At 43.0% G+C, this 25,620-nt stretch overlaps 1 protein-coding gene across 1 annotated transcript in view; it reads left to right on the top strand.

Annotated features, from left to right (window-relative positions):
- The window catches only part of CSRP1 (cysteine and glycine rich protein 1), a 55,582-nt gene that overhangs the window by 10,409 nt on the left and 19,553 nt on the right, over window positions 1-25,620 (top strand). Inside the window, exons 2-4 of the mRNA XM_073615981.1 lie at window positions 5,925-6,040; window positions 22,221-22,389; window positions 23,952-24,081. Of these exons, the coding sequence (XP_073472082.1) occupies window positions 5,929-6,040; window positions 22,221-22,389; window positions 23,952-24,081 (411 nt within the window). The 5' untranslated portion in view covers window positions 5,925-5,928. The remainder of the gene's footprint in view (window positions 1-5,924; window positions 6,041-22,220; window positions 22,390-23,951; window positions 24,082-25,620) is intronic.

Below are 25,620 nucleotides of genomic sequence, written 5' to 3'. Positions count from 1 at the left end.
CACTGCAGTTACAGCACCTGTTTTTTTGTTTTTTTTGTTTTCTTTTGGGCTAAAGGTTTTACATGAATAAATGCAGATTGTTGTAAGCACCCCTGTCAGTGGTAAATGGTTTGTCTCAACGCTCTAACTGCTACACTTGCAGGAAAGATTGTTTTATTGAAATACAGACTTACTGGCCAGATCACCAGATGAAAATTAAATGAAAGAGCCTAAAAAAGAAAACTAATGCAGCCATCACATCTAAGAATTGGTAACCTGCAAAAAATGTTTGCTTTTGGGTTTAATACTGCTTTAACTCCTGAAGTGCAGGCGCAGCCCCTCTGCAGGGAACATTATTGCGTTTACTGGAGTTCAGCTTTAAGCCAGATGTGTGTGGTGTTGCCTAAGGCCTCGTTCGCACTGGGACTGCCAAACCTGCATTTAAAATAGTGTAGAGGACAGTTCTAAACCTATATAAATGTATGTAACGATTTTTCAATGGTGCCATTCACACTGTACATCTACCTCCTTTTTTAGGTGCAGGCAGTTCAGCTACAATTAGAGATAAAAGAATTCTGTGCATCCAGGATCTGGGCAAGGGGTTGCTAAAGACAGGCGGTTGATAAAACGATAATTCTCCCGCTCTACAAGACTCTGGTCCGGCCGCACCTAGAGTATGCTGTCCAGTTCTGGGCACCAGTCCTCAGGAAAGATGTACTGGAAATGGAGCGAGTACAAAGAAGGGCAACAAAGCTAATAAAGGGTCTGGAGGATATTAGTTATGAGGAAAGGTTGCGAGCCCTGAACTTATTCTCTCTGGAGAAGAGACGCTTGAGAGGGGATATGATTTTAATATACAAATGCCATAATGGTGACCCCACAATAGGGATAAAACTTTTTTGCAGAAGGGAGTTTAACAAGACTCGTGGCCACTCGTTAAAATTAGAAGAAAAGAGGTTTTATCTTAAACTACGTAGAGGGTTCTTTTACTGTAAGAGCAGCAAGGATGTGGAATTCCCTTCCACAGGCAGTGGTCTTAGAGGGGGGCATCGATAGTTTCAAGAAACCATTAGATAAGCACCTGAATGACTGCAACATACAGGGATATACAATGTAATATTGACATATAATCACACACATAGGTTGGACTTGATGGCCATGTCGTTTTTCTGTTTTTGTTTATATGCGCAGTATGATTTTTGAAGGCTGGGAAACACATTAACCTTTTTTTATCAGTTGTTAGTATGGCAAAAAATAGAACCGATTTTCTATTTGTGCCCAAACCTGGACAATAAAACGAACGGCCCAGATGGTAATGTCTTTGAATTATTTTTTCTCTAGTGTATGGGGGACATAACAAACCTAAGGTTGGCCTCTTTTAGCAGTCATTTACCCTATCTGCGCTAAATAGCTGACATTGCCGACTATTACTTTCAGATAGCTGCAGCTGCCTAAGTCCCCGTTCACATCGGTGCGACTTATCATGCAGTTCTCAAATGTATGACAAGTCGCACCCTATTGTTGGCAATGAAACCATTCAAATCGGTGCGACTTCGACTTTGCGGTGCTGCACTGACTTGAAAAAAGGTTCCTGCACTTTTTTTTTTTTCTTCCGATTTCAGGTGCAACTTGAATAGAAATCTGTGCATGAAGTAGTACAGATGTCAGGCAAGTCGCACCTGAAATCGCACTGACCTGTGGCATGATTTCAAAGTCGCATTCAGCGGGAACATGGCCTGAACAGCATCTGATAAGATGCAGTCAGTGTTCGGTCAGCATTTTTCCACCTAGGACCTGTGATTTGTTTGTTCCAAAACAACATTGGTCCTCAAAACATTAGCTATGTGCCCTTTTACATTGGGCGTCAGTGCCCCACTTACATTGGTGTTCAGTTCCCAGTGATCCCTTACATTGGTGGTCAGTTCTCGGTGCCTTCTAAAGCCCCATACACACTATCAGATTTCCTGCAGATTTTTGTCTTCAGATTTACCAAAACCATGTAGTGCAAGGGCCTGCCTGATTGCATACAAATTGAAACTCCTAAGGTTTGACCTCACATTTATATGGTTTTGGAAAATCTGAAGACAAAAATCAGCAGAAAATCTGATTGTGTGTATGGGGCTTTAGGCTCGATTCACATCTATGCATGGTGCTTGCCACGTTTTTGCACATGTATTTTGAAGTGATTAGCGCTTTTTTTTTTTTTTTCCCACTGTATATAGCTGGTTGCTAGGGAGGGGGCCGGGTAGCTGGCCGCCGCATCCTTAACAACCGATGAGTCATCAGCTGTCAGCGGGCTTCCCCGCTGAATGTAAAAAAGAATTGTCGGTTAAAACAAATTGTGGAAAAAAGAAAAAAAAAAAACCATGTCCATACCAGGCCCTTGGTTCTAGTATGGATGCAGACAGAAGGGACCCCCCCCCCCCCCAAAAAAAAAATAAAAAAATGGCTTGGGGCCCCCCAAAATCCATACCAGAACCTTATCCCAGCATGCAGGTGAGGAAAGGGAGGGGACGAGCGAGCGCCCCCCTCCTGAGCCATACCAGGCCACATGCCCTCAACGTGGGTGCTTTGGGGCAGGGGGGGGGGGGCAAGGGCCTCTTCCCGACAACCCTGGTAGTTGGAGGGTCTTTTTTTTTTTTTTTTTTTTTTTTTTTACACACGTATATGTTACAGCAGGCACATATCACAAATCTAAGATGTTGGGTTTACATATCCTTTAACTGGATTCCGCAATTAAGAAAATTCCTTGGTTGGAAGTCTCCTTTATAAGAAGTGCTAGTCCAACAGCAAACTTGCTTCCGAGATTCAAATCTCCTAATACCATATTGAGGAGGTCTTTATTGTTAATATTTGCTTTATATTATGGAGAGTGCAGTGGAGATTTGGAAACACTCCAAGATGACTATGAAGAGAACTGGGAGCTATGGTAGACTGATCTTTGCTGGAGTCCCCAAAAGACAAAGCCAGTGGATGGCTCAGCCTACCAAACTCCACCTATGAGTGATATAATCTATTTGGGTGGGATGACCCCATTGCACTGCGGTATTCTAGATAGGGTTGCCACCTTTTTCTTTAAGCCAAACCCGAACACTTTAGCGGCACAGGGCATATTCTCTTACGTAGTATACACTATAGGATAATAAAAGACCTGGGACATCTTTGGGTGCTCCAAGGAGAGTGGTAATGCAGCAAGCAATGGATGTGGCCAAACTCTTGCTGACATCATAGTGCCCCAGTGATGCCGAACCTGCCCTCAGACCGCGGCCTGCAGCTCCCAGATGGCAACAGATTTGTGTGTGACTATCTCAGTTACTTGGGGAGCCACAGCCCAGTCTAAATAGTGTGTCCAGGTTTCAGGCAGACTGAAACCTGGACACTTAATTCCAAACCCAGACTGTCCGGGTGAAAACTCGGACAGGTGGCAACCCTTATTCTAGAATACTTACACACACCAAGTGCCACTTTGTCATAGTTGATTGGCTCATTATTTAGAATGTAACATTCATGGTTACATTCACCTCTTCTGTTTTCCAGTATATGATTTATACCTGTGTACATACAGTATCTCACAAAAGTGAGTACACCCCTCATATTTTTGTAAATACTTTACTTTATTATCTCTTTTCACGTGGCAACATTGAAGAAATGACACTTTGCTACAATGTAAAGTAGTGAGTGTACAGCTTGTATAACAGTGTAAATTTGCTATCTCCTCAAAATAACTCAACACACAGCCAATACCTGGCAACAAAAGTGAGTACACCCCTAAGTGAAAATGTCCAAATTGGGCCCAAAGTGTCAATATTTTGTGTGACCACCAATTTTTTTCAGCACTGCCTTAACCCCTTTGGGCATGGAATTCACCAGAGCTTCACAGGTTGCCACTGGAGTCCTCCTCCACTCCTCCATGACGATATCACAGAGCTGGTGGATGTTAGAGACCTTGCGCTCCTCCACCTTATGTTTGAGGATGCCCCACAGATGCTTCATAGGGTTTAGGTCTGGAGACATGCTTGGCCGGTCCATCACCTTTACCCTCACCTTCTTTAGCAAGTAAGTGGTCAGTGGTCGTCTTGAAGGTGTGTTTGGGGTCATTATCATGTTGGAATACTGCCCTGTGGCCCAGTCTCCGAAGGTAGGGGATCATGCTCGGTTCAGTATGTCACGGTACATGTTCTCATTCATGGTTCCCTCAATGAACTGTAGCTCCCCAGTGGCAGAAGCACTCATGCAGCCCCAGACCATGACCCTCCCACCACCATGCTTGGCTGTAGGCAAGATACGCTTGTCTTTGTACTCCTCACCTGGTTGCCACCACACACGCTTGACACCATCTGAACCAAATAAGTTGGTTCAGACACTAATCCATGTCCTTAGTCTGCTTGTCTTCAGCAAACTGTTTGCGAGCTTTCTTGTGCAGCATCTTTAGAAGAGGCTTCCTTCTGGGATGACAGCCATGCAGACCAATTTGATTCAGTGTGCGGCATATGGTCTGAGCACTGATAGGCTGACCCCCCACCCCTTCAACCAGCAATGCTGGCAGCACTCATACGTCTATTTCCCAAAGACAACCTCTAGATATGACGTTGAGAACGTGCACTCAACTTCTTTGGTCGACCATGGCGAGGCCTGCTCTGAATGGAACCTGTCCTGTTAAACTGCTGCATGGCCTTGGCCACCCTGCTGCAGCTCAGTTTCAGGGTCTTGGCAATCTTCTTATAGCCTAGGCCAGGGATATGCAATTAGCGGACCTCCAGCTGTTGCAAAACTAAAAGTCCCGTCGTGCCTCTGCCTCTGGATGTCATGCCTGTGGCTGTCAGAGTATTGCTATGCCTCATGGGACTTATAGTTCTGCAACAGCTGGAGGTCCACTAATTGCATATCCCTGGCCTAGGCCATCTTTATGTAGAGCAACAATTCTTTTTTTCAGATCCTCAGAGTTCTTTGCCATGAGGTGCCATGTTGAACTTCCAGTGACAGCAATAAAACCAAAATTTAACACATCTGCTCCCCATTCACACCTGAGACCTTGTAACACTAAGGAGTCACATGACACTGAGGAGGGAAAATGGCTAATTGGGCCCAATTTTGACATTTTCACTTTGGGGTGTACTCACTTTTGTTGCCAGCGGTTTAGACATTAATGGCTGTGTGAGTTATATTGAGGGGACAGCAAATTTACACTGTTATACAAGCTGTACACTCACTACTTTACATTGTAGCAAAGTGTCATTTCTTCAGTGTTGTCACATGAAAAGTTATAATAAAATATTTACAAAAATGTGAGGGGTGTACTTTTGTGAAATACTGTACATGGATATGAAGTGATACTAATGCCCCATACACACGATCCGAATATCGTATGACCAATCGTACGACCGTTCTCGCTTAATAGTCGCAAGTAGAAATTGAATAGCTAAATAAAGTCACGAAAATTCTCGTACGACAGACAAAAAATCGGAAGTGATGTCACGTGTTGTAATGTATTTGTATTTTTCGGACGACAACCATACTGACTAAACGAAAATTGTACGATCTGGAATCGCACGAGGAAAATTTTCGGTTATGTCCGATCGAATAATATTGGATGAACGGTCGTGATCAGCTGTGGAAAGTAGTGTACACACGATCCGAATATCGTACGATCCTTCCTCAGGCGACCGTTTTTGTCCAATATTCAGATCGTGTGTACGGACCATTAGGCTGGCCATACAATGATAGAATTCTTGTTCCTTTTCTCTAGAAAGATGTAATCTAACATGACCAATGCTTGATGTGTAAAAATGGGTAGGAAACTAAAATTCCTTTAATTATGCAACAGAAAACAAATCTTGGATCTGATTGGCTGTTGTAAATTGCTTAAGTCACTTTTCCTTGTAACACAGTCAGTGTTGCAGTATGTCATTTTACAATTCTCTTCTCTATGTATTTTATTCTCACAGGACAATGCCAAACTGGGGCGGTGGAAAGACCTGCTCAGTCTGCCAGAAGGCTGTCTACTTTGCGGAGGAAGTCCAGTGTGAGGGTGGAAGCTTCCACAAATCCTGCTTCTTGTGCAGTGAGTCAGTCCACTTCTATTATAAACACTAATCTTTTTCCCAGCTGTGGGGCTTGTGTTCTTTATAATTCTTGTTAAGAGCTTTACATATGGAAGCAAGGCACGCCATCGACTGATGTCTGCATACTCTAGAGGTGACAGGAAAGAAAAAAGTCTATATAACTCCAGTACAGAATAAAGGGAACATATGCCAGCATTTTTTCCCCTAAATTCTTTATTTTAAACAAACCTACAGTCCAAGAGAGCAACCTGATTAACACAAAATAAACATTACATCTGGGCATTTTCCAGACGAGGATCAATACTGGTAAATTGAATAACAACAAAAGAGTAACCTGATTCATGGAAACACAAGCCATATAATCCTAGATTAGTTCCATGTCTGAAGGATATGCCAACATATAAATTGGGGCTGTTTTTCTGCAAAGTATATACAGGGGCGGATCCAGAGTCTAGTCTCGGGAGGTGCACTACCCGAAAATAAGATGTTGCTTACAGAACTGAATTCAATGTATCCTATAGTGTACAGAGGTCAGTAGGATGTAGGGCAGTGTACAGTGGTCAGTAGGATGTAGGGCAGTGTACAGTGGTCAGTAGGATGTAGGGCAGTGTACAGTGGTCAGTAGGATGTAGGGCAGTGTACAGTGGTCAGTAGGATGTAGGGCAGTGGTCAGTAGGATGTAGGGCAGTGGTCAGTAGGATGTAGGGCAGTGTACAGTGGTCAGAAGGATGGTGCACAGTGGTCAGAGGATAGGGGGTAAGTAGGGTGGAGGACAGGGGACAACAGGACAATGTACAGGGGTCAGTGGAATGAAGAGCAGTGTACAGAGATCATTAGAATTGAGGACAGTTTACAGGGATCAGTAGAGCAAAGGACAAGGACTGGGGGAGTCTTTGGGATAAGCCAAAATGATGCCAATACCTGGCACATGAGTAGTAGAGTCAGCAAGGCAATAACATTGTGTGGTAGCATCCACAATTAAATGCAGGTCGCAACGCACAAGTGTTAATGAAACCCTTAAGGAAGTATAAACACTGAGCTACATGAACGCGTTTCTTTTATAGTTCAGCTTTAAGGTGTTTATCCAAGGCTGACTGCTACCCTGGATTAAAGAAGTTAGATTACTTTTTGTGGTGAAGGGTCATAAACTGTTTTCTGTATGCATTGCTAGAAAGGAGATTTCTCTCCCACCGAGCAGTGGTCCCTATGATAAAATAAATAAAAATTAAGGGGCAAAACAGAAATCAATATAAAACATTGATTCTAACCCTTCCTTGCTTTATTGAAAGCTTATAGTGGTTCTAAACTCAAAGGCTCCATTCACATTTGGTGTTTTGGGATCTCGCTGCAATTCTGCCCGCAATCTCAAATCTCACTATAATTGCAAAATGTTCGGTGGCAATGTTTTCAATGGCACCTATACGCGGTGCTGTTTTGGTGCGATTCTGCCTGTGATCTCAAAATTCCAAATGTGAAGGGAGCCAAACCGTTTTTTACCTTTAATGCATTCCCTGCATTGATGTAAACACCCCACTGCCTGCTCCTTCCTCCCTTCCCATTCCTAAAACCTCACCTCTCACCGCAGAAGCGCTCTTTCTGGTCTCAGACACTGAGACCCCTTTAACACTGAGGCATTTTTCAGGCTTTAGCGCTACAAATAGCACCTGAAAACTGCCTCTCATGCTTCCCCAGTGTGAAAGCACAAGGGCTTTCACAATGGAGCGGTGCACTTGTGGGATGGGAAAAAAAGTCCTGTAAGCAGCATCTTTGGGGCAGTTTGGGAGCAGTGTATACAGCGCTCCTACACCGCCCCTGCCCACTGGAATCAATGGGCAGCGCTTCCAAAGTGCCGCAACATAGGCGGTTTTAACCCTTTCTTCAGCCGCTAGCAGGGGTTAAAAGTGCCCCGCTAGTGGACGAAAAGCGCCACTAAAACTACAGTAAAGCGCAGCTAAAACTAGTGGTGCTTTACCGCTAATGGACCCACTGCCCCAGTGCCAAAGCAGCCGGATCCATAGACTCCTGCTGCTGTCAGTCAAACTCCTGTGAAGAGGGAGCCTGGCTCAGGAGCATGTCCACATGGGTGACCCCTTAGCACACAGCTTGCTGAGGGGCACCCAGAGGAAAGATGAGCAGAGCATGCCGGCAGGAGACCACCAAAGAGGAGGTAAGGGACTGCTTTGTGCAAAATTGTGCAAAAAAGTGCTGGAATCCACTCTGTTGCAGTAATGTATAGTGTAGACTGTGTGTGTTTGGATCTAATTGTGCCAAGTACTTTTGGAATAGGTGATCAGCTGATCTCCTGCTTCTCTCCTCCCAGCTGTCAGTGGGGGATCCCTCCCCCACCCTCCTCTGCAATGCTCAGAGTGGGGAGGGCAGTCCGGCAGGCTAAGGAAGCAGCGGGCTAAGAAAGTGGCAAGCTGCACTCAGCTGATTGCCCCCTCTTCAAGCTGTCAGCGGGGGATCTTGAGCCCCCTTCCCTTTGTAGTGCACCGACGGGTCACAGAAGCGCCCAGCTGCGCTATAAGAAGGTATGTGGCACAGTTGTATTGCAGAAACACACGCTATTTGCATTGTGTGATACTGAAATGGAGTGGATTCTAGTATTTTACAAGCACTTTTACACAGGGGATTCCTGACAGGCAGGGAGAGAAGACAGCACATGGCATGATAAGACCTACCCTGAAAATAAGCCCTACTGTGTCTTTTGTTGCCAAAATTAATATTAGACCTGGGCTTATATTTGGGGAAACACGGCAAGTATAACCTCATTTTATTATTTTTTTGTTAAAGTGATAGTAAAGGCTACTTAAAAAAAAAAAACAGTTTTGGCTGTAGTTGCACTTTAAGAACTAATTTACTGATGACTTTCCTTTTCTGGGATGCTTGTATACAGTAAATACTTTTCCTATACAGTTGTTATTGGACATGCCACAAAAAGAACTCATCTGATTGAATTAATGCAAGAGTCCTATATTTGGACTTGGCATCATGTTTTAAAGTGGAAATGATTTGCAATGTTACAGGGAATTTTTAGAAATGGTAAATGTACCCTGAGCTTTTTTTTGCCTGGAATTTCTCCTGAATTTCTCATAGCTGTATATTACAGTGTGAGATCTAAGACACTACCGCCTCTGTCTCCATGTTGTTCACTGTCATTCTTACTGGAGACACTCATATGAGGAGTCTACCTCTACCAAGTTCACCACCTCCCCACAGGAACACAGTGCAGAACAAGGTAATGAAAGTCCATAATGGGAAAAGATCAGCTGCAGGGAGACTACAGGCAACAATGAGGACTAGTTCTTTGCCCTGTGATTGCCTTTTATTGGGCACAGCTTCCAGTGTTTAATTCCTCTTTAACCATTTAAGGACCAGCCTCGTTTTGAGATGTTGGTGTTTACATGTTTAAAACCGTTTTTTTTGCTAGAAAATTACTTAGAACCCCCAAACATTATATATTGTTTTTTTCTAACACCTTAGAGAATAAAATGGCGGTCATTGCAATACTTTTTTTCACACCGTATTAACGCATTTGTCTTACAAGTGCACTTTTTTTGGAAAAAATTCACAATTTTGAATAAAAAAAATAAGATATCAGTAAAGTTAGCCCTTTAAATAAATAATTTTTTTTTTTTATTATATATTGTGAAAGATAATGTTATGCTGAGTAAATTGATACCCAACATGGGCGACGTTTAAAAAATTCTACAGGTTGCATGATTTGAGTTACAGAGGAGGTCTAGGGCTAGAATTATTGCTCTCGCTCTAACAATTGCGGCAATACCTCATATGTGTGGTTTGACCACCATTTTCATATGCGGGCGCTACTCATGTATGGTTCGCTTCTGCACGTGAGCTCGTCGGGACGGGGCGTTTTAAAATTCTTCATTTTACTTGATTTTTTTTATTTAAAAAAAAAAAAAAAAATTGGGTCACTTTTATTCCTATTACAAGGAATGTAAACGTCCCTTGTAATAGAAAAAAGCATGACAAGTCCTCTTAAATATGAGATCTGGGGTCAAAAAGTCCTCAGATCTCATATTTGGACTTAAATGCAATATAAAAAAAAAAAATGTCATTTGAAAAAATGACAACAGAAAAATGTGCCTTTAAGACATATGGACGGAAGTTACGTTTTGACGTCGCTTCCGCCCTGCTATGGTATGGAGACGGGTGGGGGCCATCTTCCCCTCACTCATCTCCATACCCAGCAAGGGGACAGACGCGATCGCCTCCACCACTGCCGGCGGCTCCGGTAAGCAGCAGAGGGCACCGGATCGCAGCGGGAGGGGAGGTCCCTCTCCCACCACTGATAAAAGTGGTCTCGTGGCGAATCCGCCACCGAGACCACTTTATCTTGTAGCTGGCCGAACACGGGGATACCGGGGTTATGGCAGCTAGCTGCTACCATAACAATGATATCCATCCCCAAAGTAGGGACGTACATCGGTGTGCAACGGTCGGCAAGTGGTTAAAGTGTTACTAAACCCACAACCATAAAATCAGTCTGTGTATATACAGTAAAGCATGCTTCTTATACACACTGTGGAACTTAAGGGATTAATTCTTTGCATTGTGTAAAAGGGCTGTTTGATCCTCCCCCTTCTTCCACAGTCCCCAATCTATCTCCTGATAGTACAGAGCATTGGGGGCACATGCTCAGTTTAGTGTGTATTGCTAGAGAGATTTTGGGGTGTGGTGTGTGATTTTTTTTTTTTTTTTCTCTTCTTTTTGGGAGGGTGCATGTGGTCAGCACTGTCCAGACAGAGTCAGGAGTCATGCAGCCTCATAGGACAGTCAGAGAAGAATGAAAACTCCTACAAGCTTTAACCAGTGCTTGACCAGACACTGATAGATGTCACAAGACTGCTATACACTGTTGGTGAGAAAAGGTATTTAGCAGTTTATGTTTGCATTTCCAAGTTCTGTGTGAGACCAGATATAGTGAATGCAGGGTCCTGGGTTTAGTAACACTTTACGTGCACGCCTTTTTTTTTTTTTTTTTTTGGACAGCACCATCTTTGTTCTGGCATCATTTAGACTTAGCATCTACTTCCTGAACTTACTGTAGATGCTGGCTGAGAGATTACACTATGTCCCAATACCTGTGCAGTTTACGACTCTGTTCACATGGCATTGTCTAATCCTAGGCAAAGTCACTTGATCTGGAGGCTGGAGCTTAAAGTGGTATTAAACCCAAAAATAAAAATGTAATAAATTGCAGCTTACAAATCCTTAGACGTGATGGTTGCATTTATACTTTTTTTTTTTTTTTTATCTATCCCGTATCACACTTCCTGTCTTGGGGTGTCTGCATTCTAGATGAAATGGTAAAGCAGACACCATTAGACAGCAGCATTGTCAGTCTGGGGGTAGTGTTAAGCCAGCCATAGACGGATGGATTTTCTTTTTCTTTTTTTTTTTTTAACACCGGGGTGACATTATATTTTAGCACACAATGCTAAGCTGGAAGAAGCTTGCAAGCGTTATGAGTAATCTGGCTTCTGTCATCTACAGGAAGTGAAACAGAGCAGGTCTGGTCATTAGCGATAGCAAGAAACTGGTTTTGAAATCAATGTTTTTTTCTATAGGGTGGTGGAGTAATATACTTGTATTCCTGCCCTTCCTCCTTCTGTACCCGACAGAAAACTATCACAAATTGCAGCCAATCAATATAATTTTTTTTTTTTTTTTTTTGTATGGAGGATGTGATTTTAGAGAACAAATTTGTTAACAGGACTAGATTCTATATTTATTTACTCCAAAACAAACATGCAGGCTACATAAATTCTTAAAATATCTGAACCTGCTACCTGCAAAAAAAAAAAAAAATGCATTCTTTGTCACTTAACTGGAAAACTATATTCTATGGCAGCAGTGCAAAGCTATGAAATCCAGCCATCGTAGAGGCATGGCATACTAAGGCTATATTCACATGGACATTTGTATCTGACAGCAGCCAAACACCAGTAATCTGCACTTGAAAAAGTTAAAATATTTCCCACAGATAGTTGCGGTTTGTAAATGAGTTGAGCTGCAATTAGGTGCATCAGTGTTTTCAGGCTTTTTTTTTTTTTTCCAAAATCCCATTCTTGGGGGAGGGGATGTTATACCCCAGGTACCTCCTCTTCCACTTTATTGGTAGTTTTCTGAGCAAGCAGAGCTGTGTAATTGAAATGGAGTGCAGAGCAAAGCTGGTGCTTACCAATATGTGCCTGCTTGAGAGAAGATTGAGGGCTGGTTCACACTGCTTTTAAAAACTCACTGCACCAAACTGCATGGGTACTGTGGTATCATGTGATTTGGTGCCCGCAAAACACACTGCATTGTGATCTGGGTTTGGGGTTTCGGTAACAATTAATTGGCACCTGCATTCAGATTGCAAGGGCAGTGCAAGAAACGCGCCTTTCCCACACCGTGTTCTGGTGTGAACTGGCCCTGAGGCAGAGGGGCAAATGAAGTGAAGATGGGTACATCCCCCTAATCTAACTAGGGGATATTTTGTCCTGATATGAGGAAATTAGAACCTATCCTGATAAATTTTACAACTTTACCAGAATGTCAGTGTCCACCATTTGACAGCTTACTAACTATTGCATAGTTACCAACTGTCCCGGATTTCCCGGGATTTGGTCACTTTTGCCGAGTTTGTTCCCCGGGAAATGTCCCGAGAAATCCGTTTTTTCAGGAATTTTCGCCGCCGCTGCTAGAGGTCCGCAGCCGCCAGAGACATTGTCTCTGCCGGCCGCCATTTTTATAAGACCAGGAACGGCTGGGTGGCTAGGCAAAGCTCCTGCGTCGCTGCCCACCCTGCGCCCTGCTCTGCCTACCCCCCCCGCCCCGCTGCCGGTCTGTTATGGAAAGGGGCGGGGGTTCTATTGTAACCACGCAGCCGGCGGAGGGAGACATTATTTTGTATACCCCCTCCTACTAGGACACCTGATGTAAGGGGGGGGCTCCGCTGGGGACACCTGATGTAAGGGGGGGGGCTCCGCTGGGGACACCTGATGTAAGGGGGGGGGCTCTTATAGTGCATTATAGTGAGTTGAATGATTTCATTTTATGTTCCAATATAATAATAGAAATAATGCACTTCAATCATCCTGACACCATAACAACTATGGTCCCGGGATGATTGAAGTGCTAACACCAGGTGTTTGGAGTATCTTTATCTGCTGGTTGTTAAACTTTCTAGAATACACATATTTCCATTGTTGTGTAGGATCTGGGCCTGCTGTCCCTCCATCCCTCCCCCCCCCCCCTTTTCCTCTCCCTCTCCATCCCTCATTCATCTCAGACTCTAACCACACCCCCTTTGAGCCATGCCCACTTAAGACACACCCACTATTTTGCGTAACCCATGCCCATTTTTCGCTGCGCCGTGCAAATTTCCCCTGTGCCACGCCTACAAATGCATGCCCCACCCCCTAATTAGAATAAGAGTCCGCCTACAGCCAAAAAAGTGTCCCTAAAAAATGTTTTTTCAATGTTGGCAACTATGCTATTGTTAGACCATGTCTGCAAAGAAAGAATACCAACATTTTTAGGAAGAAAAGGGAAGTGTCCTTTTCTGCTGCTAAACTCACTGCCGCCATCTGCAGCTAAATGCCATGCGCATTTAGCTGCAGATACTTGACCCATAATGCAGCACTTTCCTTTTCCTAAACGCAACTAAACTGTCTGCAACTAAATGTTGCTATTCCTTCTATATGAATAACGTGCTTACTCTGCATTATGTGAGTCAAGCTGCTTTTATAAAAGTCTTCTAAACGCAGCTATACTCTCAAATGTAGGCGTCCATGAGAATTTGGCCTAAGGCTACTTTTGCACATGTGATTAGAGCTGGTGCGAATGGCAGTGGCAGAAATCCAAGATTCCTTCTATGGCTCTGAGCGGGTAGGCGTGGCTGCTGTCCCCATTCACTATAATGACAGGTTGCTGGCGGCCACATCTATTTGCAGTTCTCTGCACAGCCAGCGACCTGTCGGTATAGTGAACAGCTGCTTTACCTAGCTGCTGAGCCTTAGCTCTAACAATTCACACTGGTGTGAATGTAGCCTAACAGATTGGCTTGACTCAAGCGCTTATCTATTTTCTTTTCTGAATTTATACCAGAAGTTGATTCTAATTCCCTTCCTCCAGGACATTTGCAGCTCTCTGAGAAAACTTAACCTATTGTCTGGAGGTGATTTACAAAGCTGAACGTCAGGCAAATGCACAACTGAAATATAAAGATCACTTGTTTTACCTGCTAACCACATTGTGTTTTTAATCCACTCCCATGTTGTATTATTTTCACACATAAGATAGTCACTTCATTTTGTAGAGTTGCATATAACAGTTGCCAGTTATAACAGGTGAGGCAATGTATTGCATTTGTGTGTATATAGAGATAGTATCTCACAAAAGTGAGTACACCCCTCACATTTTTTGTAAATATTTGATTATATCTTTTCATGTGACAACACTGAAGAAATGACACTTTGCTACAATGTAAAGTAGTGAGTGTACAGCTTGTATAACAGTGTAAATTTGCTGTCTCCTCAAAATAACTCAACACACAGCCATTAATGTCTAAACCGCTGGCAACAAAAGTGAGTACACCCCTAAGTAAAAATGTCCAAATTGGGCCCAAAGTGTCAATATTTTGTGTGGCCATCATTATTTTCCAGCACTGCCTTAACCCTACATAAAACCCATAGGCTGCAGCGAGCGAGTGAGGAAAAGGGGGGGTTTGGGACTTTGAATGAAGCCAATGGTTTGCAAGCCGACACATAACGGTGGATCAAATAAATTTTATTTCATATTCATACACACAATGGTATCAAAACAATGTCAAAATAAACATTTGGTAAAATGTTAGCATTGATAACCACAGATCAACGTAAGGATCATTAGCATTGTTATCAAAGGTATAACTGGTAACAGAAGTGATAACATGAGTATGAGCCAGATTACTAGATAAAAACAGGGATCACCAGGTGTCAGGAAAAATAGATACTTAAAACAAGGTAATGTCTGCCTGATATCTGGCCTCAAATTCCTGTTAAAAGGTAATAGCCTGTATAACATGGGTTGAGACAATGAAGGGGAACTGGTAGCTTGATGCGTTTCGTGGTTCGCGACCACTCGTCAGGAGCAGACATGTCATATTTCTGGAATTTAAAGTGATATCATGAGTCAAAAGGTGGGTACATGAGGGCTGATAATCCCCCAAACAGTAGAGGTACTCACAATAGGCGTGGGTTGACGGTGAGTGGCCAGATACGGCAAGCCGTCCAGAACTAATGCCAACCGGGAGCTGAGGCAGGCATCCCCGCCGCGGCGACCAAAAACAGGCACCCCCCCCCCCCCCGGGAGGCGATGAGAAGCCACGGGGCACCCTAAAGATAAAAGTGGCAGATGAGTCAAGGTGCAAGGGGGGAGTGAGTGCAAGAGAGAAGATAAGAAGGGTGACAATGGGGGGGAAAAAGGAAGGAAGGGTGTGGAGGAGGTAGATAGGTGAGGGTGGTATGGTAGTCCGTGAGTGGAGATGTGAAGTGAGGACAAGGTGAAAAGTGAATGAGGCTGGGACAACCCGCTGGTGAAAGGCACATCAGGGGGAAGAGAAAGGAAGATAAGAGTGGGGTGAAAGGGGTATTACCTGTGTGACATAGGTGAAGATGGTGTGGGTAGAGAGCCACCGGCCACACTGTAGTGTGCCTCGAGCATCGCACCGCCCCAGGTGACCAAGAGTGCCCATAAATAGGCGCCACCACGGGGAAGCCCGCCAACGTCACGCACGCCGGGCCGGAGGTGGGAGGAGCTCCAGCGGGATGCTGACCATTGGTCGGCAGCCGCCAGGACCATCCCATTGGCCCGCGAGCATAGAAACAACAACGCAAGGGGCGTGGCGGCGCCGAAGGCGCGGCACACGTCCGCCGCGGGTGGCGTGACGTCGATGGGCAGTGGCAACAAGCCCCGCCCCCACAACCGCCCACCAGGGCGGGCGGGAGGGGAAGACAATGCCCCCCTTTCACCCCACTCTTATCTTCCTTTCTCTTCCCCCTGATGTGCCTTTCACCAGCGGGTTGTCCCAGCCTCATTCACTTTTCACCTTGTCCTCACTTCACATCTCCACTCACGGACTACCATACCACCCTCACCTATCTACCTCCTCCACACCCTCCCTTCCTTTCCCCCCCCCCCCATTGTCACCCTTCTTATCTTCTCTCTTGCACTCACTCCCCCTTGCACCTTGACTCATCTGCCACTTTTATCTTTAGGGTGCCCCGTGGCTTCTCAGGGGGGGGTGCCTGTTTTTGGTCGCCGTGGCGGGGATGCCTGCCTCAGCTCCCGGTTGGCATTAGTTACCTTGTTTTAAGTATCTATTTTTTCCTGACACCTGGTGATCCCTGTTTTTATCTAGTAATCTGGCTCATACTCATGTTATCACCTCTGTTACCAGTTATACCTTTGATAACAATGCTAATGATCCTTACGTTGATCTGTGGTTATCAATGCTAACATTTTACCAAATGTTTATTTTGACATTGTTTTGATACCATTGTGTGTATGAATATGAAATAAAATTTATTTGATCCACCGTTATGTGTCGGCTTGCAAACCATTGGCTTCATTCAAAGTCCCAAACCCCCCCTTTTCCTCACTCGCTCGCTGCAGCCTGTGGGTTTTATGTATTGTAGTCATAGGGGTGGAAACGTGCGACCTTACCCGGCGCCATTTCATTTAAAGTCCCAATTCCCCTCCCCCATTTGGTTCACTGCCTTAACCCTCTTGGGCATGGAGTTCGCCAGAGCTTCACAGGCTGCCACTGGAGTCCTCTTCCACTCCTCCATGATGATATCACAGAGCTGATGGATGTTAGAGACCTTGCGCTCCTCCACATTCCGTTTAAGGATGCCCCATAGATGCTCAATAGGGTTTAGGTCTGGAGACATGCTTGGCCAGTCCATCGCCTTTACTCTCAGCTTCTTTAGCAAGGCAGTGGTCGTCTTGGAGGTGTGTTTGGGGTCGTTATCATGTTGAAATACTGCCCTGTGGCCCAGTCTCTGAAGGGAAGGGGATCATGCTCTGCTTCAGTATGTCACAGTACATGTTGGAATTTATGGTTCCCTCAATGAACTGTAGCTCCCCAGTGCCGGCAGCACTCATGCAGCCCCGGACCATGATACTCCCACCACCATGCTTGACTGTAGGCAAGACACACTTGTCTTTGTACTCCTCACCTGGTTGCTGCCACACACGCTTGACACCATCTGAACCAAGTAAGTTTATCTTGGTCTCATCAGACCACAGGACATGGTTCCAGTAATCCATGTCCTTAGTCTGCTAATCTTCAGCAAACTGTTTGCGGGCTTTGTGCATCATCTTTAGAAGAGGCTTTCTTCTGGGACGACAGCCATGCAGACAAATTTGATGCAGTGTGCGTATGGTCTTAGCACTGACATGCTGCCCCCCACCCCTTCAACCTCTGCAGCAATGCTGGCAGCACTCATACGTCTATTTCTCAAAGACAACCTCTGGATATGATGCTGAGCACGTACACTCAACTTCTTTGGTCGACCATGGCGAGGCCTGTTCTGAGTGGAACCTGTCCTGTTAAAACTGTATGGTCTTGGCCACTGTGCTGCAGCTCAGTTTCAGGGTCTTGGCAATCTTCTTAAAGCATAGGCCATCTTTATGTAGTGCAACAATTCTTTTTTTTCAGATCCTCAGAGTTTTTTGTCATGAGGTGCAATATTGAACTTCCAGTGACCAGTATGAGAGAGTGAGAGTGATGACACCAAATTTAACACACCTGCTCCCCATTCACACATGAGACCTTGTAACACTAACGAGTCGCATGACACAGGGGAGGGAAAATGGCTAATTGGGCCCAATTTTGACATTTTTCACTTAGGGGTGTACTGACTTTTGTTGCCAGCAGTTTAGACAGTAATGGCTTTGTGTTGAGTTATTTTGAGGGGACAGCAAATTTACACTGTTATACAAGCTGTACACTCACTTCTTTAGACTGTAGCAAAGTGTCATTTCCTCACTGTTGTCACATGAAAAGCTATAATAAAATATTCACAAAAATGTGCAGGATGTACTCCCTTTTTTAAGATACTGTGTGTGTTATATACACCTGGGCTGGTGCTGTTCTGTCTCAAGGAGCAGAAAGCTAAACCTTCTCATCCCAATAACTGTAGATACCATATTTCTTTGATCTCAGTTTTATTAGAACAAGCCAGGTTAAACTACAAAATAACAGAAATATACTTCAATAAGTATAATATTGCATAAACAATGATATACCGTACAAGATGAGATAATTAAAACTTACTTTTTAAGTTCTCTAAGGGGTGATGGCGATAGAGAAATACATGACTTCCTGCAATGTGTTGAAAAGAATGGTGGATGGTTGACTTCCTGTCTACCCAGAATTCCCTGCTTGCTGACTACTTCCTATTTACACATACAACAATTAACAGAACTGCAGCAATACCAAAAAGGAACGCTAGATGGAGCCTGCACACCACATATGATTGTCTTAAGTAAATTACACATTTTTCATGTAAATTTAACAACACAAGTACAAATAACCAGTATAAAACATCAGCAAGACATCTGGTGGACAGAACAGGTGCAAATGATGAGTTATGAGTGTGAATGGGAGGGATCCCTGATACCTCTACTTTTGAGTTTAAATCTGAACTCCAGACAAACGTCTTGCTTTGGTTAGGATAGAGCTGGAAATAGTTAAAGGTTTTTACTACTGTATCTCTATTGGAGAGATTTCCCCTTGCTTCCTGTTAGAACATAATATAACTGGATACTAACATTTATAGGTAAAGTTGATCCAGGGAAAATCAGATTGAGGGATCAGGAAGGAATTTTTTTCCCCTGCTGTAGCAAATTGGAGCATGCTCTGCTGGTTTTTTTTTGCCTTCCTCTGGATCAACTGAGGGTATAAAATTGGGTATATTGGATTGTACGATATTTTTTTTAAATTTTATTTATTGTTTTTAAGGTTGAACTGGATGGACTTGTGTCTTTTTTCAACCTGACTAACTATGTAACTATGACAAGACATTTCGGTAAATCTCCCCAGTGAGGATAAACTTTAATCACACTTTTAGTAGAGTGGGGAAGGGTTAGAAAATGTTTTGACTTTTGTCTTTATCTTCCCCTCCCAGGAATAACCACTTCCCTCATTTGTTCTGATGTCACAGAAACAGAATTAGGAGAACCAGAAATGTTAAATTTCCTACTCTGTTCAAAGCTTAAAGGAGTTCTATGGTCACATCATACACATTCATTTTTATAACATCAGCATTGTAATCACAATACAAACAATAGTTATTGTTGACATTCCAATGTAAGCTTTCTTGAAAAGTTTCCTTTTCATGTGGTGAAATCTGCCTTTCTACTGGCCATCTTTCCACAACCTCCTGGATTCCCTGCATGCTTTGCAGCTTCTCCTCTGCTGTTTACTTTCAATTTCTAAGGACTACATATCCCATGGTACCTTGCTGACTGCAAGCAGTGATTCCTGTACTAACTCTGCCTCCTGAAACTCCTCTCTCAGCAGCTCTGTAGTTCAGAAATGGGTGACACACCAGTGTCTACTCACAAGGCACGGAGATTATCTTTAAGTAAATTTATAAACTTCAAGATAATTTGGTTTAATAGGAGTAGGCTAGAAATAATTAATATACAATGCAGAAATGAAAATATGATTTTACACTTTGTCCATAGATACTTTAAAAATAAAGATTTCAATGGAGCTACTGTGGGTAATTAATTATCCATTTATGTATTTAAATCTATTCCCTACTATTGTGTCGTTTTGTTGTGACCTGTATTGATTATTGAATTTATTCAAGATTTTATTGCATAGACTTGTGTTTTTATGTAATATGAGCATTGGTAATGATCTGCAATACTTCAAGTAGCAGTAAATGACTTTAGGATAAACACAGGCGTCATATATAATATGATGTTTAGCCGGGCCTGTCATGTCACATCCCAGTATGGAAATACAAGACATGATTCGTAGCAAGACAAATTGCAAAGTACAGTGTGATGTTTTCCAGCCTTCCTTCTGTTGTGTCTTTTTGTGTGGCAGAGAACTGGCACAGGAGTTGGCCCTAAACAATTGAAGGAAACTTACTATTAATTGTAAATCTGAAGAAAGTAAGGATCAGGAAAAGGCTAATGAGAGGTAAAAGGAGTAGCTATTGTATGGTCACAAGAAAGGCTTGTCTGGTTGTTACAGAAAGAGTTTCATTGCATGAATGATTTTTCATGCACAGTTGTTTGTGGTTGCTGATGGTCTCTTCTGTTTGTGCTACAGCTTGCATTCATATTTAGTTGTCAGGGAGTAGGGATCATAATCTAGCAATCTGGTTGATTCCCCCCCCCCCCCCCCCCCCCACATGTAACTGCACTGAAAGTCTTATACTTACCTAAGATACATTTCAGACAGGTATTTAAAAACTAGTCTAGTTAAGTATACATTCCAAATGTATTACATCCATTTCACATATAACTAGTGTAAGTTCCTTGAATATAGCTTTGGCCTCCGACAGACAGGAAAAAGGAGAGCCTATTTCCTTGGCACAATAACGTATGAACATCATTAGTGGAGAGAGCATAATGATTACCCCATGAGTTTGCCACTGTTCTGTCACTGTCCAGTAAGCAGGCTGGTGTGGGCCTTTGACCAAGTTATTCTGCCTAACTGCTGTAGAAAAAAGGCCTGGCCGTGCTGTCTTAGATGTACCTAGATCACTGGTATGGCAGAATTAAAATAGTTCTATTTTTTTACCAAAAAAAAAATCTTGGAACTATGCATACACCATGCCTGTGGGATCCCTCTAGAACAGGGGTCTCCACACTGCGCACCATTGCTTGCCTTTTATTTGGCCCTTCCCACTGATATGGGACACTGTTCTGCCCACTGACACCAGCAATGGGGCATAATTCCTCCAACAATGGGGCATTACTCCCCCCTATAATACCAAAGATGGGGCACTGATGCCAGAAACCTTTTTCTATTCTTGCTGGCCACAGTCCGGCCGCCCCTTAAATCTGAAGGCCAGTAAACTGTCCCGTTTGTATAGAAAGTGTGGGGACCCCTGCTCTAGAAGCTGGAAATCACTGTAGCAGATACCTCTACTGCTCTTCCCACTAGCTTTTGGGCCCTGTGCAGAGCTGCTACCCTACTGGATTCTGAACACAGTTGATCACCTTGTCTATTCAGAGAAAGTATATGTTCAAGCTGGCCAACTGTATCAAAGTGATCTTTCTATGGTTATATACAGTATACAGGGTGTGTGTGTGTGTGTGTGTGTGTGTGTGTGTGTGTGTGTGTGTGTGTGTGTGTGTACTTTAGTTGTATCATTAACCTAGTTAAAAAGAGCAGAGTATGCTTTTCTTGCTCTGATCCTATCCAGCCTGATTGCCATTCTCAATAATTTAGTTGGAGGGTTCTCTCACATTCCATTAAAAAGTAGATAAAATATTTGTATTGGTTATTTTTCAAAATGTTAGTTAATCTCTACTTTGATTTACAATTAGTGTATATCTTAATATTACAATTTTAAGCCTTGGTTCACACTATGAAACGCATGTGAACTGCACCACATTCCTGTTCAATTTACATGCAATTCAAAATGGTGCGATTTAAACCCATTCATTTTGGAACTGCACTGCAACTGTATTGCATGGTACTTTTGTGCCATGCAATCCAGTGCCAGCAAACTCATTGCGTTTGCGACCTGAGTTTTGGGTTGTGTTAAGATTGCACTGACACCCGCTGCGGATCACAAGGGCAGTGCGACTTGAATGCGGTACAGGGTTTCCCACACCGCATTAATGTGAATCTAGGCTTAATCAAGTTCTAATTTGAGGCCCAATGTTATTTTCAGACAATCCCAATTATAATCTCAATTAAAAGGCAAATTACTTCTAAAATGTGTAAATCCGTGTGGTGTGGATGAGGGATGTTTTAAAGCGTTTGTTACCCCCAAAAAAATAAAGATCCTGTTTCTCCCCATTTTGTTCCTGTTCCTCAGCCCCCCCCCCCCCCCCCACCCCAACAGGGAGAGCCTTTGATTTTGTGGAATACTTTTATTGTAATTTAATTGTACAATTTTTAATTCCCAATTCCTTTTTTTTTTTCTGCAGTGGTATGCAAGAAAAATCTGGATAGTACCACAGTTGCGATTCATGGGAATGAGATCTACTGCAAGTCATGCTATGGGAAGAAACACGGGCCTAAAGGATATGGATTTGGACAGGGTGCAGGCACTCTAAGTATGGACCGGGGTGAAAGCCTGGGAATCAAGCCTGAAGAGTATGTTTGTTTGTTTATTTCGATATTTGCTGATATTGAGTCATGTTTTCATTTCTTGAATCGGTATTAAACCCAAACCCAAAAATGTTTATGGCAGCTCACCAAGGCTTTTTTTGCCTCTGTTTGCATCTGATGATATGGCCAGTAACACACCTCCTGTAATGGTGCCCCTACTCTGGAGCACAGACCTTGGGCAGCATTGTCAGTCTAGGAGGAGGGGAGTGTTAGATGCACTGGCAGATTTGGATACACCAACAAATTGAAGCCAAACTCCAGCAGTTACAGAAACAGAGTTTAAATCATTTTATATAAATAAAAGCTGATCATTGTAAGCACCCCTGTCAGTGATAAATGGTTTATCTCAATACTTCTAGTTTACATATAGTAGGTGAGGTTGAAAAAGACACAACCTATGTGTGTGATTATATGTCAGTATTATCTTGTATATCCCTGTATGTTGCGGTCGTTCAAATGCTTATCTAATAGTTTCTTGAAACTATCAATGCCCCCCCCGCTGAGATAACCGCCTGTGGAAGGGAATTCCACATCCTTGCAGCTCTTATAGTAAAGAACCCTCTTCGTAGTTTAAGGGTAAACCTCTTTTCTTATTTTAATGAGTGGCCACGAGTCTTGTTAAACTCTCTTCTGCGAAAAAGCTTTATCCCTATTGTGGGGTCAATAGTACAGTATTTGTAAATTGAAATCATATCCCCTCTCAAGCATCTCTTCTCCAGAGAGAATAAGTTCAGTGCTCGCAACCTTTCCTCATAACTAATATCCTCCAGACCTCCAGACCCTTTATTAGCTTTGTTGCCCTTCTTTGTACTTGGCTTCGGAGGTCCTCCATTAAACTGGACCAGGCTGGAGACCTTGCTACATAGGCTTAAGGTTGCTTGTTCTGTTGAAAAACAGACATACTGGCTGGATCACATGGTGACAGTTAAGGAAAGAAAGCCTTAAGAAAAGTAATACAGTCATCACATCTAAAGCCTTGTACACGCGCTTTGATTTTCGTATGACAGAACGTCCGATTTTTGTGGCATGCTAGTCTCATGTCGAAAGTGAAGAAGTTACTAACCATATGAGAATTTTCGTTTGGCAGAATACAACGTCAGAAGTGACGTAACGCGTTGAATAGTTTCATATGTATTCTTTTGTTTCTGAGCATGCGTAGTTTTGCCCTTCCTAAAAAAAAAAAAAAAAAAAAAAAAAAAAAAAGAAAAAAAAAAAAAGGGAAAATCAGACGTTGAGTTCACATCCGACAAAAATGTTAGTCTGCATATCCAGCTTTTGTCCGGTGAAAAAGTCAAATGTCGAAAACATCGTACTAGGTAAGATTTGATCAAAGCGTGTGTATGGGCCTTAAAAATTGATAAGCTGCAATATAATGTTTTGTTTTGCTCTTGGGTTTAATACTGCTTTAAATATGGGCTATATATATTGAGAAAATCAAATCATACCGTAGTGATTTGGACTTTAAAGAAAAATACATCGACAATGTGAAATTTTACATTTATTTTTTTTAACTTTTGGTAACTACACATCTAAACTGCTTTACACAGGTCTGCAAAACATCAGCCTACAAACAACCCAAATGCTTCCAAGTTCGCACAGAAAGCGGGAGGTGCTGATGTGTGTCCTCGCTGCTCAAAGACTGTGTATGCTGCTGAAAAGGTGATCGGTGCAGGAAATGTAAGTATGTCCTAATATTTATAATGAGCAGATCATACACTAGAAGGGTGTCTCCTCTTTGTACAGGAAATGACAGTACATGTAACAGATTCCTATATCTGTCAGAAAAATGTACATTAGGCCAGCCATAAACAGAGCAAATTTCTTTCCTGCAAGCAAAGAAATGTATTTGCTTGTCCCATCAACACAGATGGTGTTGACAGGGGAATCCCTCCTGCAGAGCTTACATGTTCTCCCAGTGGGAAGCTGTCCCCGCTGGGAGAAGAGCGTGATTATTGCTAGTGGCCACCATATTTCTCCTGTAATAAAAACCTTGTTTATTCCAGTACAACAGATAAAGGACTATATATGAACAATGGTATGCCTGAAAAGATGCGCTTGTCTTGCTCCAGTGAGTAGCACAATGACAGCTTTGCCTTACCACTGGATCGAAGCAGTACTTGTTTACCTGCAGATTGGCTTTGGACTTCTTGTGGCTTTTATCCAGTGGTACCACAAACCTGTCATTGTGCCACTGACTGGGGCACAGATAGGTAAAGATGATGGATCTTTTACAGGCATACCACTCACCATAAACTATCCTTTTATCTTGAGGTTGCATTTATATCTAAACAAAAAATAAATTAGTTGGCCCTCGCTCCCTCTTAGGGCCTCTTTTACATTTGTGCAAAAATGATCCCCACCAACTAAATGAATGCAGCCCAATCGCTTGTAGTTGTGATGCACTGGCGTGGTGTTTAAGGGGTTAAAACAGGCGGTCAAATGCCCTTTGAAGAGCAATCCGAACATGGAGTGCTCTTGAGTTGGAAATGCAAAAGTAAACAAGGCCTTAGATAAATGTTCACAATGAATTACAATGTCCTGAAATCAGTACTCCCCATCTCTCAAGTCAAAAGCTCTCAGTCTTAGACCTAGAGATGTTCACGTAAGATAACCGTAAGATCTGGGGCTGCAATAGTTAAAAGTACTTGTCAGTCCCTGCACATCAGTAGGTGTATTGAAAAAGCAGGGTAGTAGACAAATCTTAAAGTCCAATGTGCAGAAACATAGTTATTAGTTGACTATGCCCTGGCCCCTGACACAATTGACAGCCACGGTACTGCTGTCCATTATGCTTGCATTGCTCGAATGGCTCTAGCTGTGAAGTCAGCGCAGTAAACTACAAGTAGAATACTGATTCCAGACCTTGTTGTTCAATGTGAACATTTTATCTAAGAGAAGAAGCGAGCGCCAGCTGATTTAGTATTTGTTTATTTTTGTTTTTGTATAATTGGTGGAATATCTAGAGCAATTAGGCTGCTGCTGATTAGAGATGAGCTCTGGTGTCCTCCAAACTCTATGTGAACTTTAAAGTTGTGCTTTTTTCAGGCCAATCAGCTTAATGTCATTGATCATGAGTCTATATAAAGCCATTGACGTCACCAGCATCCTAAACCTTTGTTTATGTGTGCTGCAAGGCGGTGAATGAATGTCCAGACTCCTCTCTAATGCTTGTGTATCCCCCAATAGACAACACTATAAATGTTTCAAATATACCCA

Source organism: Aquarana catesbeiana, linkage group LG02 (genome assembly GCF_042186555.1).
Source record: "Aquarana catesbeiana isolate 2022-GZ linkage group LG02, ASM4218655v1, whole genome shotgun sequence".
Taxonomy (NCBI): Eukaryota; Metazoa; Chordata; class Amphibia; order Anura; family Ranidae; genus Aquarana; species Aquarana catesbeiana.
Note: the sequence above shows the minus strand (reverse complement) of the source record. Positions and strands in the feature narration are given on the sequence as shown.